Source organism: Erpetoichthys calabaricus, chromosome 16 (assembly GCF_900747795.2).
Source record: "Erpetoichthys calabaricus chromosome 16, fErpCal1.3, whole genome shotgun sequence".
Lineage (NCBI taxonomy): Eukaryota > Metazoa > Chordata > Cladistia > Polypteriformes > Polypteridae > Erpetoichthys > Erpetoichthys calabaricus.
Window position 1 is genome coordinate 34,230,134 of NC_041409.2, and position 17,337 is coordinate 34,247,470.

Sequence of the window (17,337 nt, forward strand, 5' to 3'; positions counted from 1 at the left end):
TCTAAACCAAAAGTTAAAATTAATGATTTATCTAATGATTCAATTTGCTAGTATAAGTGGCAGATATGTGTTTGCTGCCAACAAATTACTATTGGGCCAGCACATTATGTAGTTCTGTAAATAGCAGACTTACTGTCCTGGGTTCAGACTCATTCACTGCCAATGGAATTTGTAATCTGGTTTTCTTCCACATCGTCAAAGACATGCAAGTATTTCATAATTATTCCTGTGTGAGTGTGTGTTAGAGGACACTACAAGGGATTGGTGACCTTTTCAGGGCTAATTCCTGCTTTGTACCAAGACTTAAATGGGTTAGATGAGTTAGATTAACCATTTTTGAGAATACACTGTTATTTAATATGTCACAGGTGCACCAGTTTTTCACATAATTTAGGACTTTAACAAATTCACCTTATTATATACTGCGGTGGGTTGGCACCCTGCCCGGGATTGGTTCCTGCCTGGTGCCCTGTGTTGGCTGGGATTGGCTCCAGCAGACCCCCGTGACCCTGTGTTTGGATTCAGCGGGTTGGATAATGGATGGATGGACCTTATTATATATTAATGTGATTTTGTACCTCTTGAGAGCCTTCTAATTACATTACACAACTGTGATAATTGCATCCCTAACACATACTGCATAATAATTATCATCTATTTTGGCATATAAATTGTTTATTGTTTAAAAAAGTCTAAAATGAACACAAACACAAATGCTAATATTTTGAATTGACTGTTCTGCCTAGTGTCATTAACTATAAGTCTCAAAGCACATTTCCAGAAAATCCCAGGTAGGATAGGGGCAAATGCAGGATCTTCATAATATAAAAGTTTTTCTCTCACAGAATGTTAAGTTATACTTGAAAGCTCCATAAAATCCAAAATACTTGCAGGAGTTGTCGACAAAGGCAATCCAAAATCAACAAAGTCCCAGTACAGAGTGGTTGAGAAAACAGTGCCAGAGGGTTAAAATTCCAGAATATACAAATGGTACAATCACAGCAAAAAACACGTAATCTCACCAACTCTAGAGTGCATTTACAGTAACCTGCCAGGAACTGAGGGAGAACCTCCAGTTATGTAGAGCAGAGGGTAGTTCCTGGAGGTGATTGGCAGGTAGCCCTGTCTCGTTGGGGACCACCCACAACATACATAACAAAGGCAGTTTATACACAAAGAAACTAAACAATAAACCATACTAATAAAATCGGTAAGTAATATCAATTTTGTAACATAGTTCACAATTGCAATATATACAGAAGAATCAAAACTGAACAAAGAAGACATAAAACTCTGGCTGAAATGTAACACATAGTGGTGGGCAATACTTGGTTCTTTTCAGGTTTTGTGTGGTCTGATTTCATGGTTTTCTTCTGGTAAAAATGGTAAAATGAAATTCTAATTCCTTTTCAAATGTAAAAGGACCACTTTGCTTGTTAATGGTAGCTATGTGTGCAATGTTTAACTAGTGTCAGCTGCTGTGCCATGTTCTTCATAATACGTTTTATTGACACCTACTCGATTTCAGCCTACATTGATGACCGAACACAAAACTGTGTTATGTTTGTTTTACCTCCAGGTATAAAGTAATTATTTATGGAGCCTTCAGTGTACTCTTTGTGTGCTCCGTTGTAAATAAGGGTTCTCATTTATTTAAAAACATTGTACTGCGCTCCTCAGACAGAGGAAGAGGTGGTTTTGAGAAGTTTGTCATTATTTAATTGATATACTGATGTCATCAGCAAAATTAAATTTGATTTTAATTCAGTGATTTGTAAATAGCTGCGGTGGGTTGGCACCCTGCCCAGGATTGTTTCCTGCCTTGTGCCCTGTGTTGGCTGGGATTAGCTCCAGCAGACCCCCGTGACCCTGTGTTCAGATTCAGCGGGTTGGAAACTGGATGGATGGATGGATTTGTAAATAGATGTCTGGTGCTATTGTGAGATGGAGTCACATACATGATGAAAACGGGTTGAGGCCTCCTTAAAGACCCATAAAGGCAAGCCAGTACCTTCACTAGCCAGGCCAGATAATAATAATAATAATAATAATAATAGTAGTAATTTTGAGGGCCACCCAGTCCAGCTTGCTGCAGACAACTGCCTGACGGCTTCAACCTGGGTAGGACCAAATTAGGGAAAAACTAAGTTAACAATTCAAAGTAAGTATTCAAATAAAAAGGCAAGAATATCCAGAAACCGGCAAAAAAAGAAATAATAATACTTACAAAAATGCTCCTAATACAAACCAATTAACTACAGGGTGGATGACGCGCTCTGGCCCACAATACACATGGAATGGTGGCACACTTAAAAAGATAGTACTTATTTAGAAAAATAGTAGAAAATGCATAAAATATGAAAAAACAGTAATTCAAAAAGAACAGTGGAAGAGAAATTCAAGTTGACACATAGCAGGTACCTTTTGTAAGTAAATTTGAAGTCTGTTTACTATAGATTAGTTTTAGAATAGTGTGACATCCTGTGATGTAGGATATTCCTAATATGAGCATCTTATCTTGAGCATATGGTTAAATATAATGTAAAAGCTTTTTTGAGGTGTAAGTACACTCTTCATATGAAGAGTTTATGTCTAGCCCTGATGAAGGGGCAGTAAATCCGAAATGCCTTATTAAACAATGGGAGAAAGGATGTCAGCTTCTATTGTGGATAATATGGCTATACAGCACCATGAAGCTAAGGACAAATAAACTGACTTGTCTATGTAAAATAGTTTGTTAGTATATAGAAATTCTTGTGTGCGAATAAAAAGTGTTAGAAGCCTTTATGCTCAGTTAAATTATAATTTTAAAATAATGAAAGATGGGCAATCTTGTGACTTATAATATATGATCAAATATTTTTGTAAATTGACCTTGATGCTTCTTCTTTTAAATTTGTGCTCCCTTCTAGGCAATGGTGGAGGTTGTGGCTGAAAACTACCATAACATCTGGGCAAAAAAGAAAAAAATGGAATTGGGAAGCAGAGGTGAGGTGCTTGAATTACTTGTTTCATTATAAGACATCATGACATACCTGTCAAATGCAGCTATTCCTTTTTTAGATACAGTAAATGTTTACTTTGTATCATCTTTGCTATCTATTTTTACAACTTTTTTTCTGTGATCAAGATCTCAAGAAATCAGTCTTGGATAAGTTGGTAGTTGTAGGCATACTTTCACTGTCTCACACCAACAAACTGTTCGTCCTAAAAAACATATCTATGGATAATAGTGACAGCTGACATTGGAATACCAACCTAGAGTCAAACCAGGGCCTACCTCTTGAAGGTAAGACCATTAAATGAGACAGTCGCCCTTTAAAACTTACTGGCCTGTTTTAACAAAGAGACAAGGTGTAGTGTTAACAATAACAGTGACCTCAACTGGTCACACTCAAGTTATCAACAAAGGACTCTGCACTTCTCTGACAAGAGTCAGGTGTCTAGAGAAGGGAGCAGGGCTTGAAATGAAGAATGATTTACCGATCCTGCAAGGAGCAGCTGGAAAAGAGCAATGTTTTAAGCAAAGTCCATTTGAAATTATAGTAGTTACACAGAGTGTAATTTCTAGACAGTGAACAATTTGTGCTCTGCCCAAAACATTAAGAAGAAGACATGGAGAAAACTAACTTCTTTCTTTTATATTATAAAGAAAGGCAGTGAGTATAAGATGTACTACACTAAAATAAAATGATACAGATATGTATATCTTTAAAGGCGGCACAGTGTCAGGTTAAGTGCATTGGAGATCCTAAATTGTCCCTAGTGTGTGCTCGGTGTGTATGTGTGTGTGTGTGCCCTGCGGTGGGCTGGCGCCCTGCCCAGGATTTGTTCCTGCCTTGCTCCCTGTGCTGGCTGGGATTGGCTCCAGCAGACCCCCGTGACCCTGTGTTAGGATATAGTGGGTTGGACAATGACTGACTGACTGTATATCTTTATTGTTCAGAATATGATGTCAGATATCCATTTTATTTTAAATTACCCATCTATTGCTATCAATTGAAGGAGAGTTTTATTTTCAAACATTAGATTTATATAAATATAGGAAGCTTGCCTCTTTGCCCCTTGCGTGTTTGTAAATTTTATTTTCATTTGTGAGTTTTTTATTTTATTATAATCATTTATAACATAGCATCAGTATTATTGTACTGTATTTCTCCCTGATGAAGATGCATTTCTTAGATAAATTTTACTTGTTTGTTCAGGTGGAGGAAGCCATCCTTTGCTGGTTCCATATGATACCCTAACTGCTAAGGAGAAGGCCCGGGATCGAGAGAAAGCTCAGGAGTTATTCCGCTTCCTCCAAATCAATGGCTATGCAATAACAAGGTGTGTGTGGTTTTTGTTTTATTATACTTCTTTTACAATGGGTAGAGAGAGAGAAAACTCATATTTAAAAATATTGTATAACACAAGCACAAAGATCAGAACAAGCAGACAGTATCTTTGTGTATTTTGTCACAATGTGTCCCAACCGAATGTAATGTTAGACTGGTATTTAGGCGTGTGTTTTCTAGCTGTCTTTAGATGGCAAACAAGCTTACACACAACAAAATAAGCTGTTTATGCCTGTTTGTAACTGGGGCCACATTTCTTGTCTATAAGAGGTTCCAGCTGGCCTGCTGTCACCCGATTCTCTTCACCTCTTTCTCTCTTTCTCCCACCTCCAAACTGCTGGCAATATCATACAGAACAGCATCCACTCCAATCTGGAAGCCAACATCACCCACTGCCATCCCCTGGAGTAAACTGAATTTACCACTTCAAAAGCTTCCATTTGAATAGTGCACCTGACATAGAGAAAATTTGTGGCTGCCTGTTGTGCAGTATTCAGAGACACCTTCTTGACTTTACTAAGGGGGATTAAATACAAATAATTGCTAAATGCTTAGGGAGTGAACCAATTCCCTGGCATACTTAAAAAGGAATGTACATCATACATGCATTCCATTATTTGCCATACTATTATAAAATCGTTTTCTGGAATCCCAGTCAGATAATATGGGGTTACCCTCTTGTAGCTACACCCCACTTAGACCAGATGTGGAGCCTTCACTTTGCTTTAACTTTTAATCTAACAGCTTTTATTGTTTGGACCTGAAGTTCACCAGTAATATTCCACAGAGGACATGGAACAAACTTTAGTACTGTCCCAGAATGCCCTACACATATATTAAACTCACTTTAGTATTTTTTTCTTTTACTTTCCAGGTTGTTTTGTAAAGTATAAAAATATGTTACAAACCATTTTATTTCTAATAGGTGCAGGCATATTGTAGGCTGTTTTGTTTGCAGGTTCTGGCCCTGTTTCTTTGGTAGAACAGCTAAAAGTACTTGCAGTGGTATAGTATAAGTGCCAGTGTTGTGCACTTCTAGGTTGTCCAACATTGTGGATATTGAAGTGAAAGGTTTTTAGCTTTCTTGTGATTTTAATTTGGTTTCATTATATAAACAATACATTTCCTTTTGGGATTTGGCTTAGTGTTTTGCCTCTGTTAGTAAATTTAGCCTCCTGGCTTTGACTTCTTGCTTTCCCTATGTATCAGTTGTAACAAGAATGAGTCTGAGACATCATACAGAGTTGGGGCAGCCACCCGTATAATATATTCACGGCTGCAAAATTGCTTTTTTACTAGCACTATGTGCTTAGGTCAGAGTCCAGAACAGAACTGTCTGTACTGTGGCAAGACGGCAGTTTTAAAGGCCTGGAAGGGAAGTGACGTCATCAGTGCAGGAACTGGGAGTGGCGTCCTCGTGCCCGGAAGTGATGTCATCCATGGGGCCGGCAACAGGCGGGGTTTCCCGGGAAAGGTCTGCTAGGGACTGAGAGAGATAGTCAGTACACTCCGCCGCCCCCTGGCCTGGCGTAGAATTACGTGTGTTTAGTGTGACACAGTTTATTCTTCCCGTCTTTGTACTTAGCCCGAGTTGCTTTACATTTTCTTAATCTCTGGCAGAACACCATGTTCCCATGGACATCCCCATTGTTAGTCCATATTTCAGAGAAATGGTAAAATAGTACTGAAAAAATCAGCTTGATGCAGTTTTCAGTATTTCAGTCCTCTCCACACTGGTGACAAGTCTCAATCGATTCATCAAGTGGATGTAGCAGAATGAGCTAATTCGATTTGAAATATACACCAAGTTTTTTGGGAGCAATCAAGCTTCCAACTTTCTGCATCTTGTTGAGCCTTTGTCCGATTAGATTCAGGGTGTTCTTCTGGAAAATGAGGGCACGTCTCACTATGAAGTACAGTAAGTGATTACTTGATATATAAAGTGTTCAGTCAATAGAAGGGAAATGTGCATCAATTCTGAATCACTATACACAATACCTAATTGGAAAATATGCATAACTTTACAAGACATTCCATATAAAATCACTATACTGAATTGTCTCAATACATCTCTCAGCCTTTTGTGTATTTATTTCCATGTCATGCAGAATCACAATGCCAGCCCTAACTTATTGCTGGGCAGGCATCTTTGTGTGGATATCAGCTGCAGATTCACTGTGGCCTGTGAATGTGTGTGCTTGTAGAATCTGATAGAAACACCGTATCTTTTGAACCCTTCTGCAGAATGAAGCACTGGATTTTTTGAAGTATCACATTTTGTAATGCATCGGTTCAGATAGATGGGCATTGTCACAATGCACTCCGCTCCATGCACCATACCTCACATCCTGACAGATGTTGTCCTGGTGTTCATAGGCTAATTATTTATTTATGCATTTATTTGTATTTCAGGGGCCTAAAGGATATGGAGCAGGATGCTTCATCCATGGAAAAAAGATTTGCTTATAAATTTCTGAAGAAGGTGCTTAAATATGTGGACTCTGCTCAAGAATTCATCGCTCACTTAGGTAAATGAAACCAGAGTGATCTCCATTTGGACTCTTGATTTGTACATTCACTAAATTATTTTCACCACTCTAGTGGTCCAATCCCTGTACACAGTAATTAAAATTCATGCATACTGTTTGCGTCCTTTATCAGAGAGGAGAGAGTTGTAATGGCAGACTTATTGTTACAGTTGCTTCTGTGTTTTTTATTTGGTGTGACAGTTTACTAGAACTATCCATCCATCCATTATCCAACCCGCTATATCCTAACTACAGGGTCACGGGGGTCTGCTGGAGCCAATCCCAGCCAACACAGGGCGCAAGGCAGGAAACAAACCCCAGACAGGGCGCCAGCCCACCACAGCTTAAATAAAACACCACAAAAGAAAATAAATAAAACCAAAAGAAAATATACAAATTAAGAATAAAGTACATTATGGTGCTAAAAGGAGAATGTGTTGAAAACACAAAAGCAAACAAATAAAGAGGAATAGCTGGACTCTTTAGCGTTGAGAATTTCAGTGTTTAGACGAACTGAAGCTTATCTATTGAAGCTGTGGGTATAGCAGATAGTAACACAGTGGTGGTGACATTTATCATTAAAAATATTAAAACATTAGCTCCTGGAATATGCTGTTTTGTTAGTAAATAAAATGGCAATTAAGAGAAAATCTTAGTTAAAGACAGGCACCCTTACTATACTTTGACATGGGCATTAAGTTAACCATCCCGTAGATGTCTCATAATATATGCCTTGTTGCTTCTCCTGGTATTGTTTCAAGTTTCTGCCTCTGTTTCTGTATTTGTAATTCTGCATCTGCCTAATCGTTCAGATCATTCATGTATTTATGGTAGGTATCTCAAGGCCTACCCTGCTGATGTGGCTACAAATTATTTAGCTTCCACATAAATCATTTTTTTTTTTCTCTGCAGAGGCAATTGTTAGCAGTGGGAAAGCTGACAAGTCACCTCATGAACAGGAGATCAAGTTCTTTGCGAAGGTGAGCCGTTTTCTTATATTTACAATGGAAATGAGGCTGATGTGTCTCAGATTCACAGGTATTTGTTGTGATTAAACAATAAATGAGATGCAAAATCTGCAACAGTGGGGTATATTTATACTATCTGTTTGCTTCTTTGACCATACCTTGAAAGGTATAGGGTGTATTATAAATTTTGCTTCTGAATTAATTATTTTGCAATGATAATAATTCAATTAACATATATATTCAATTAACGCATATATACTGTATATATTTTGATAAGAATTAGACCAAGACATCATAAAGAAAACAAATAGCCACCTGTATATTGTTTTCCTGGCTGCAAAAGTTTCGAGCTTTTAAGAGTACGATGTGCATAAAACAGAGTCCAAAACAGAACTGATTCTCATAGATCAAACTGGAGGCTTTAAAGGCCCATACGGGAGGTGACATCAGCAAAGGGGACGGAATCAGAAGTGATGTCTTCTGGACCAGATGTTGTATTACAATTACTCAGGCCCTTTAGCTGCCTTGCACATGTATGACTATATATATATATATATATATATATCCATCCATCCATCCATCCATTTTCCAACCCGCTGAATCCGAACACAGGGTCACGGGGGTCTGCTGGAGCCAATCCCAGCCAAAACAGGGCACAAGGCAGGAACCAATCCTGGGCAGGGTGCCAACCCACCGCAGATATATATATATATATATATATATATATATATATATATATATATATATATATATATATATATATAATATATATATATATATATATATATATATATATATATATATATATATATATATATAATATATATATATATATATATATATATATATATATATATATATATATATATATAATATATATATATATATATATATATATATATATATATATATATATATATATATATATATATATATAATATATGGAAGCGAAGGTTTGCGATACGGTTTGCATATTTGTAGTATAAGATCCACAAATGGGGAGAATGAATCACATATCATAATGTAGTTTTTATTCCTGAGCTTTCAGCTCCTGCCAGGAGACATCATCAGAGGTTAATGATTAGACATACAAGAATCAAAGGCAATATATATATATAGACATGAACACAGCATATGCAGACTTAAGAAGAAGAACATCCTCATAATAAATAAAACTTTATGACCAACGCCCTCCTAACCCCACCTCTTTACCTCCTACCTTTTTACATGGAAACCCGTTCACTAAACTGGGCTTCTAGTTGGCAGCATGCTCCCTAGTGTTGCTCCCTGACTGGGAAGTCTCTCTTGCTAGAATCATTTTCTAGTTGGCAGTTCTTTTGTCATCCTCATTTCTCAGTTGGACATTCACACTCTAATCCCTGCTCTTAGTCCTGGCCAGTTCTTTTTATCTGTGATTCATAGTTGGTTGAATATTAGGATTTATCTTACTTTTGGTATTTTATCAAATATTTTGTATCAATATTTTGGATATTACAATCATTTTGGGAGTCTCTGAATTCCTTTGTGGAATTCATTTTTTGCTATTTCAGTCTTTTGGATTCATTTATTATTTTTGGTCTGTTTTGACTGCCCTTGAGATTCGCATATACTTGTCAACATTTTGGGCGCCAATCATTAGGGCACGCGTTGCTGTCATGGGTGTGTTCTTGAAGGTAGTGACCCTAGTTTTACATGACAGAACAAAAAGGTCTTCTCGGGAAGTCCTTCTCTGTCTGAGCTATGGATAAAATTATTTTTGAATCATGTCTCAGAAAATCTTTGTGCTTCAAATGATTCCTTCTGTACTAACCTTTGCTCTTGCTTTTTGACTCTCAAGTTCTTCTGGCTGTCTATAATTTTTGTGGTTTTGACCCCTTGTCTGTTTTTATGTGTTCTTCTCCTGCTCATTCTCCAGTTCTGCCTGTTTTGCAATCTTAATAGCAACAATCTCATCAAAAATCCCTTTTGGGATATATATATACCAAAAAAAAGCTTTTATGTACAGTCATATGAAAAAGTTTGGGAACCCCTCTTAATTCTTTGGATTTTTATTTATCATTGACTGAGCTTTCAAAGTAGGAACTTCCTTTTAATACAGTATATGACATGCCTTATGGAAACAATAGTATTTCAGCAGTGACATTAAATTTATTGGATTAACAGAAAATATGCAATATGCATCATAACAAAATTAGACAGGTGCATACATTTGGGCAACCCCAACAAAGATATTACATCAATACTTAGTTGAGCCTCCTTTTGCAAATATAACAGCCTCTAGACGCTGTCCTCCTATAGCCTTTGATGAGTGTCTGGATTCTGGATGGAGGTATTTGTGACCATTCTTCCATACAAAATCTCTCCAGTTCTGTTAAATTTGATTGCTGCCGAGCATGGACAGCCTGCTTCAAATCATCCAATAGATTTTTGATGATATTCAAGTCAGGGGACTGTGACGGCCATTCCAGAACATTGTACTTCTCCCTCTGCATGAATGCCTTTGTAGATGTCGAACTGTGTTTTGGGTCATTGTCTTGTTGGAATATCCAACCCCTGCGTAACTTCAACTTTGTGACTGATGCTTGAACATTATTCTGAAGAATTTGTTGATATTGGGTTGAATTCATCTGACCCTCGACTTTAACAAGGGCCCCAGTCCATGAACTAGCCACACAGCCCCATAGCATGATGGAATCTTCACCAAATTTGACAGTAGGCAGCAGGAGTTTTTCTTGGAATGCGGTGTTCTTCTTCCGCCATGCAAAGCGCTTTTTGTTATGACCAAATAACTCAATTTTTGTCTCATCAGTCCAAAGCATTTTGTTCCAAAATGAATCTGGCTTGTCTAAATGAGCATTTGCATACAACAAGCGACTCTGTTTGTGGCGTGAGTGCTAAAAGGGCTTCTTTCTCATCACCCTGCCATACAGATGTTCGTTGTGCAAATTGCGCTGAATTGTAGAACGATGTACAGATACACCATCTGCAGCAAGATGTTCTTGCAGGTCTTTGGAGGTGAATTGTGGGTTGTCTGTAACTGTTCTCATAATCCTGCGCATATGCCGCTCCTGTATTTTTCTTGGCCTGCCAGACCTGCTGGGTTTAACAGCAACTGTGCCTGTGGCCTTCCATTTCCCGATTCCATTCCTTACAGTTGAAACTGACAGTTTAAACCTCTGAGATAGCTTTTTGTAGTCTTCCCCTAAACCATGAGAATGAACAATCTTTGTTTTCAGATCTTTTGAGAGTTGCTTTGAGGATCCCATGCTGTCACTCTTCAGAGGAGAGTCAAAGGGAAGACAACTTGCAATTGACCACCTTAAATACCTTTTCTCATGATTGGACACACCTGTCTATGAAGCTCAAGGCTTAACAAGCTAATCCAACCAATTTGGTGTTGCAAGTAATCAGCATTGAGCAGTTACATGCATTCAAATCAGCAAAATGACAAGTGGACCCACATTTTTGCACAGCCAGTTTTTCACATTTGATTTAATTTCATACAACTAAATACTGCTTCACTAAAAATCTTTGTTTGGAAAACACCCCAGCACTCAGATGTTCCTAGGAAATGAAAGACATACCGCTGTTATCTTTTTTGTTGAAAGTTGAGAAAATTATTATGCAGGCTGAGAGGGGTTCCCAAACTTTTTCATATGACTGTAAACCTTTGAAGACTGTGTTTAGAAGAATTTTAGAGAAAGTTGTCAAATTTCTGTTCTTTTTTACTCCTTCAATAAGAAAAGTAGAGTGAATGGCACTATTTAGTCTATTTGCTGGCACTAATAAAGTTGTTCTGTCAATCAGTGCATGTTTCAGGTTGAGTGGCAGCCAGGTCACTCCGTACAGTAGTAATAGAAATACAGCTGCATAGTGATAAAACGAAAAACAGAAAATGACACTGAATAGCCTTGCTTTAGAGCTGTAGTTTGGGATTTGGTTTCTCAGTTCTCCTCTCATTGATCAACATCTGATGATAGGCTCCTTGGCCATCTGGCCTTTATATCATTGGTGTTAGAAGGGGCCTGGTCTTCTCGGAGGCACGGGGATAGACCTAGTTGTCTTCTTTGCTACTGGAAAAAGAAATGATATTGTTAGTGTCACCGCCCCCTCTCGTCCCGGGGTGTTCCTCAGGCGAACATGCGTGACAATTGGTACAAGTGTATAATATTTCTAGTCCCGGTACAACCCAACTACAGAACAACAATAACAATGATGATGACAATCCCTTAGGTCTCATAAGTCTTTTCTGCTTCTTGTTTGTTCTTTTCTAGGTTCTCCTTCCACTGATTGACCAGTACTTTAAGAATCACTGTCTGTATTTCTTGTCATCTCCTATCAAAACTCTAAGCAGCAGTGGATATGCTTCCAACAAGGAGAAGGAGATGGTGACCAGGTGAGGCTGTATTGCAGCACAAGGCCATATGACCATCAGTTACATGGCAGGCTGTTGGCACTTGTGTGCTGCATCCTGCTTATGAAATGTACTGGATATGAGGTAAGTGGGATAGACTGTGGGAACAGTCTGACATTTAGGGAGAGCAATGTTTCTCCCTCGGCATTATCCATTGGTCAGCGTTTGAAGGTGCCCTGCACAAAACTGTTTCTTGGACATCCCCTCCATCCTCACACTTGTTTTCAAAGTAACTACAAATTCATATATAAAGACATATTCCAAATTCTCTGCTGTTTTGCATGTGAACTGTCCAGCTTGACACAATCACTGTGTCTCTTTCTGCAATGTGTCTCATACTCTGTTTCACTCTTTCTCCTTTCTCTTTCTTTCTCCCTTACCAGCTTGTTCTGTAAGCTGGCAGCCCTTGTCCGGCATCGGATTTCTCTCTTTGGTAAGGAGTCAGTAATCTGCATGATTGTAAATGAGCATCAAAAAATATTACAAACTGTTTTACCCATCACATTGCACCTTTTTGATCTCTAGAGGAAGTCATTAGTTCTTTATGACTAATACATGCTGCTTGCTAGTGGTGGTTAATCACTGGGGCTGCTATGCCACCCTCGTTGAACTTGCAAGCAATTTCAATGAAGAAAAATGTACCTTTTACAAGGCTTCGATGCAGTTTCTTTTAACAAGTGAGCTGGTCATTGGAAAGTTCATTTAAAGTGGTCCTCTGATATCATGACTATCTGCTTTCTGGGAGATTTATCGATTATATAGGGAGCATCTCATAACTGTGTCTGTACATGGACTATTTTTCTTTTCCTTGGAAATTCATTTGAATAATGAAAAAATAGCTGCCAGATTAAGTCACTTTCTTAGCCGATGGCATTTACTTTTCTGATTCTTCAAAATGTTTAATGGCTCACAATAAATCATTTGAATTTCCATTGCAGGAAGTGACTCAAACACCATGGTCAGCTGCTTGCATATCTTGGCTCGCACTCTGGACACAAGGTACAGTACTCAACAACTCGTCACCAAGGAATGCATAAGAGTTGCATGTTCACACTGGGGTATCACACCTTCTTTTAGGTTTCTTGAGGGTACAGTTGTTAAATTCAGCCAAAATAAACATTTAATGCAAGATGGAGGGATTATATTTATTCCCTTCAAATGTGTTTGGAGTGTTTCGACATGTACTCTTTTAAAAAGTGTCCAGAACACTTTACGGCCCCTCAGAATGACCCTCTGTCCTAAGTCTTCTGACTGTTAGAGTTGACTGCTACTGAAAATTAAAAAGATTTAAGTAGAAAGAAAATGTCTTGCTTGGTACTCCCAGTCACAGTGAGCCACTATACAGGCACATTGCTGTTGGTATAAAGAAGCCCCAGTCACGTTTCTTCTGCTGAATAATTTGTTGGCTGAAAGCCATCAGTGTTTGGGTGTCACAGAGGAAAAATGTGCAACACTGTGCGTAATGGCACGCAGTTTTGTTTTAATTCTCTCCTTCACTACTATCTTCAGAACCCTCTCATGCGTGTGAAAGTCAATAACCAATTCCTTGGTTTTGCTGATGTTAAATTGCAGACAATTCTCTTTGTACCACGAAACAAAATAAAAAGCAAATTGAAGCCATAGGCTATATTGTAAAGGCTCTGGAGAACGGTCAGGCTTCAGGGTCTGAGCTCTGCAGCACAGGTGGCTCACTTCTCAAATAAGATGTCTCCTTCTAGTAATGCCTTTCATTTATAACTCATGGACAAGAAGAGGCAAGGTCAGTTGCCCACAATCTACATTGTTCTGGGTGAAAAAGGAGACAGAAGAGTCGACCATCACGTTACCTGGTGTCTTGGGTTGGTATTGCTTACCTTTGAGGAGCCATTACGTTGACCCTCTTATTTACATGCATGACATATCATATTTCTGTATTTCTTGAACTTCTTTTAAAAGCTAAATTTCTGTTTTGGACAAATAATCTGTTTATCTACTGTATCTAGACAGCTGAACCTGTAATAAGAGGGGCTGAGGCCACAATTGTGATTCTTTAAGGAACCACATTAAGAGTGGTACATTGTAATAATGGGCCTTGTGCATAAATGAATTCTGCACTGCTAATTTGTTTTTTTCATGAATTTTTCTATTTTTGGGGTTCAGAACAGTGATGAAGTCAGGCTCCGAACTCGTCAAAGCTGGTCTACGGACCTTCTTTGAAAGTGCAGCAGAAGACCTGGAGAAAACATTGGAAAACCTGAAGCTGGGAAAGTTTACTCATTCACGGACTCAGATGAAAGGCGTGTCCCAGAACATCAACTACACCACTGTTGCTTTGCTGCCAGTTCTCACGTCTCTGTTTGAACACATCACCCAGCATCACTTTGGAGCTGATCTCATTTGTAAGTTTCTGGTTGCAACATAGCAGCCCTTAGTCAGAATTATCTCCTTCTGAAGCTGTCCCAATTTTCACATCCCTAATGGGTTCATGGCTCACTGGGATTGTTTGGCTTGTTGAATTGTACTGGCTTGCTGGCTGTTGCTGGGAAAAAACTGGAGTATAGCTGAATCGTTACTGAAGTGCAACTGGTAGAACATATCACGCACAAACTGTTTCTACCCGATGGTGTAAAACAAGTACAAAATATGTGTGAGTAATGGTGTAGAAAGAAACAAGCTAGAATTAGGAGTGGATGGCATGGCCAACAATCCATATCGCATTATAATTCAAATTATGACCGTTTCAGTAGATTCTGGTATTATGTAGTTGTATATACATTTCAGATTAAAAATGTATTTTTTAAATACATATTACAGATTATTTTTGCTTTTCAAGCTGCAGCTTCTACTCACTCCCACACACTGCCACCAAGAAAATACAGAACAAGTCAATGATTTTTTCTGTCCTCTTTCCCTGTTTCAGTTCACTGGGTTTAAACATACGTATGATGGGGGACCCAATAATTCTTGGAATCGGTTAATAGCAGGAAGTAGTGTGAATTTACCAACTTTACTGCTAGATATCACATGCCAAAGTGACATTGTGCTAAGTTGATTGAGGTGTGTGTTTCTGACATTTATTCTACAATTGTATAGTTAACTTCGGCAATTTGTTTTCTACAAACCGAAAAAAGCATGTCAGGTCATGTTGAACATCAAGAAAGCAATGATTAAGTTTTTTAACATGAACATACTTGTTGATAAAGAGTTTCCGAGAGAACTGACTGTTAAACGGCAACGTTAAACTAAACTGCTAAAGCTACTATGGGAAAGCATCAAAAAAAATAAATGCCTGGAGCAGTGATGCACACAAAACTGCATTTTGCACCATGATAGCACACCTGTACAAACTGTGTTGTCAATCAAGGAGTTCTTAACCAAAAACAATTTGGTTGTTGCTTTGCACACCCAAATTCACCATATCTTGCTCTCTGTGACATTTTTGTTCCCAATATTAAAATTGAGACTGGAGTGTTGATGATTTGCTACTGTGTTAGAAATCCAGGAAAAAAAAACTGCAAGAGGCGCTAGGCATGGTAACAATGGATGAGTGCAGGAGATGTTTCCAGGAATGGGCAAGGGTATTACATTTCCAAGTGTGTATTTTAATGATGACTAAAATGGAATCGCTGTAAGCTGTATAGTGAAGATGTTTTAACAGTTCTGGGGATTTTTGGGTCCCCCTTTGTACAGACATACAAACGTACAATATCAAGTCTGCTTGACCCACTGTAGAGTTGTACACCACTCTAGGTCATGTAATTTTCCAACCCACTTATCCAGACCAGGGTTGTGGGGGATGCTGAAGCCTATCCCAGCTAGCATAGAGCACAACGTAGGGACAAACCTTGGACACGTTGCCAGTCCATCACAGGGTGAACACAAACACAAACCCACATACTGAACACGCACTAGGGCCAATTTAGAATCACCAGTTCACTCAACCTGTATGACTTTGGACTGTAGGAGTAAACTAGAATCCCTCCTCCATGCAGGGAGGACCTGGAATGCAAACCCTGGTGTTCTTACTGCGAGGCAGCAACACTACCACTGTACCGCCCTGCTACCCCACCACTTTGGGTAATATTCTTAAATGAGTAGGATCTCTTGTTGCGTATAGATCACATACAAGTCCAAACACAAAGTTATTAACTTTAAGACACTAATACACCAATGAAAAATCACATTTACTGTACTGTTTACAAACTTTTTGCAATATTTTACATGTAACTGTGTTCACAATTCCAGTGTCAGTCCTGTGCAAAACTCTATTTCAGCCTTGACCACCCCACCCGCACGTCTTTTCTGCACCCTTCCCTTATGGGAATCTGCTGTGCTGTGTAGCCATTTCACTGTAAGTGAAGTACAGTTTCAAGTGAACATCTCTTGAAGGTGTCAACCAGTACCTGTGAGAAAAGAAACCATCCACAAAGTGTAATAGCGATGTTGTTTTTCTTTTAACTAATGAAATAATGCTGTATCCCTTCTTAAAACTTGCCTTTTAGAACCAGTGGTGTAAATAATGTCACATTGTAAACGTATTCAGATACTCAAAGTTGCATTTATGATCAAACACTTTGGAAAATATATATTTTTTAAATTCCAGATATACAAAACCTTTTGCTTTGTTCAGAAACACAAGCTAAACTGCCAGTTTACCTGAAGACAGTCTGTTCAGTCCCAGTGAGACTGCATATCAAACTAAGCATGTTTGACAAAATCTCAAACACCCATGGCTTATGAGATACATTTACTTGCATGCCATTCTCTATTCTCACTTGCAAGTTTTTTTTTTCTTTTCTTAGCTACTGACAGATACTGCAGACTAGATGCAATGTTGCCCATTACTTGTGTTGAGGTCCATATGAATAATGGAAAAAAATGAGAAGCTCTTTGGGAATGTGCTAACCTATAACAAGCTTAGTTAAATAATAAATGATGACAAATTACATCATCGTAACATTACTGGCATGGGGCCCCATTTAACTTGTGTAGGTTTGACTATTAGGAACACCTGCACTGTGCAAGTCTTCCACTAATTTTGAGCATAATGATGAAACATTTTTTTTCCAGTTTCAAACTAGAAGAAGAATTTCATTGGGTATACAGTGTAC

The 17,337-nt window shown here is 38.4% G+C and overlaps 1 protein-coding gene across 1 annotated transcript in view; it reads left to right on the plus strand.

Annotated features, from left to right (window-relative positions):
* Nucleotides 1-17,337, plus strand: part of ryr3 (ryanodine receptor 3) — a 535,616-nt gene that overhangs the window by 373,432 nt on the left and 144,847 nt on the right. The window contains exons 57-64 of the mRNA XM_051920096.1: nucleotides 2,913-2,988; nucleotides 4,206-4,329; nucleotides 6,750-6,865; nucleotides 7,778-7,845; nucleotides 12,108-12,229; nucleotides 12,631-12,680; nucleotides 13,186-13,246; nucleotides 14,387-14,625. Coding sequence (XP_051776056.1) covers nucleotides 2,913-2,988; nucleotides 4,206-4,329; nucleotides 6,750-6,865; nucleotides 7,778-7,845; nucleotides 12,108-12,229; nucleotides 12,631-12,680; nucleotides 13,186-13,246; nucleotides 14,387-14,625 — 856 coding nt within the window. The remainder of the gene's footprint in view (nucleotides 1-2,912; nucleotides 2,989-4,205; nucleotides 4,330-6,749; nucleotides 6,866-7,777; nucleotides 7,846-12,107; nucleotides 12,230-12,630; nucleotides 12,681-13,185; nucleotides 13,247-14,386; nucleotides 14,626-17,337) is intronic.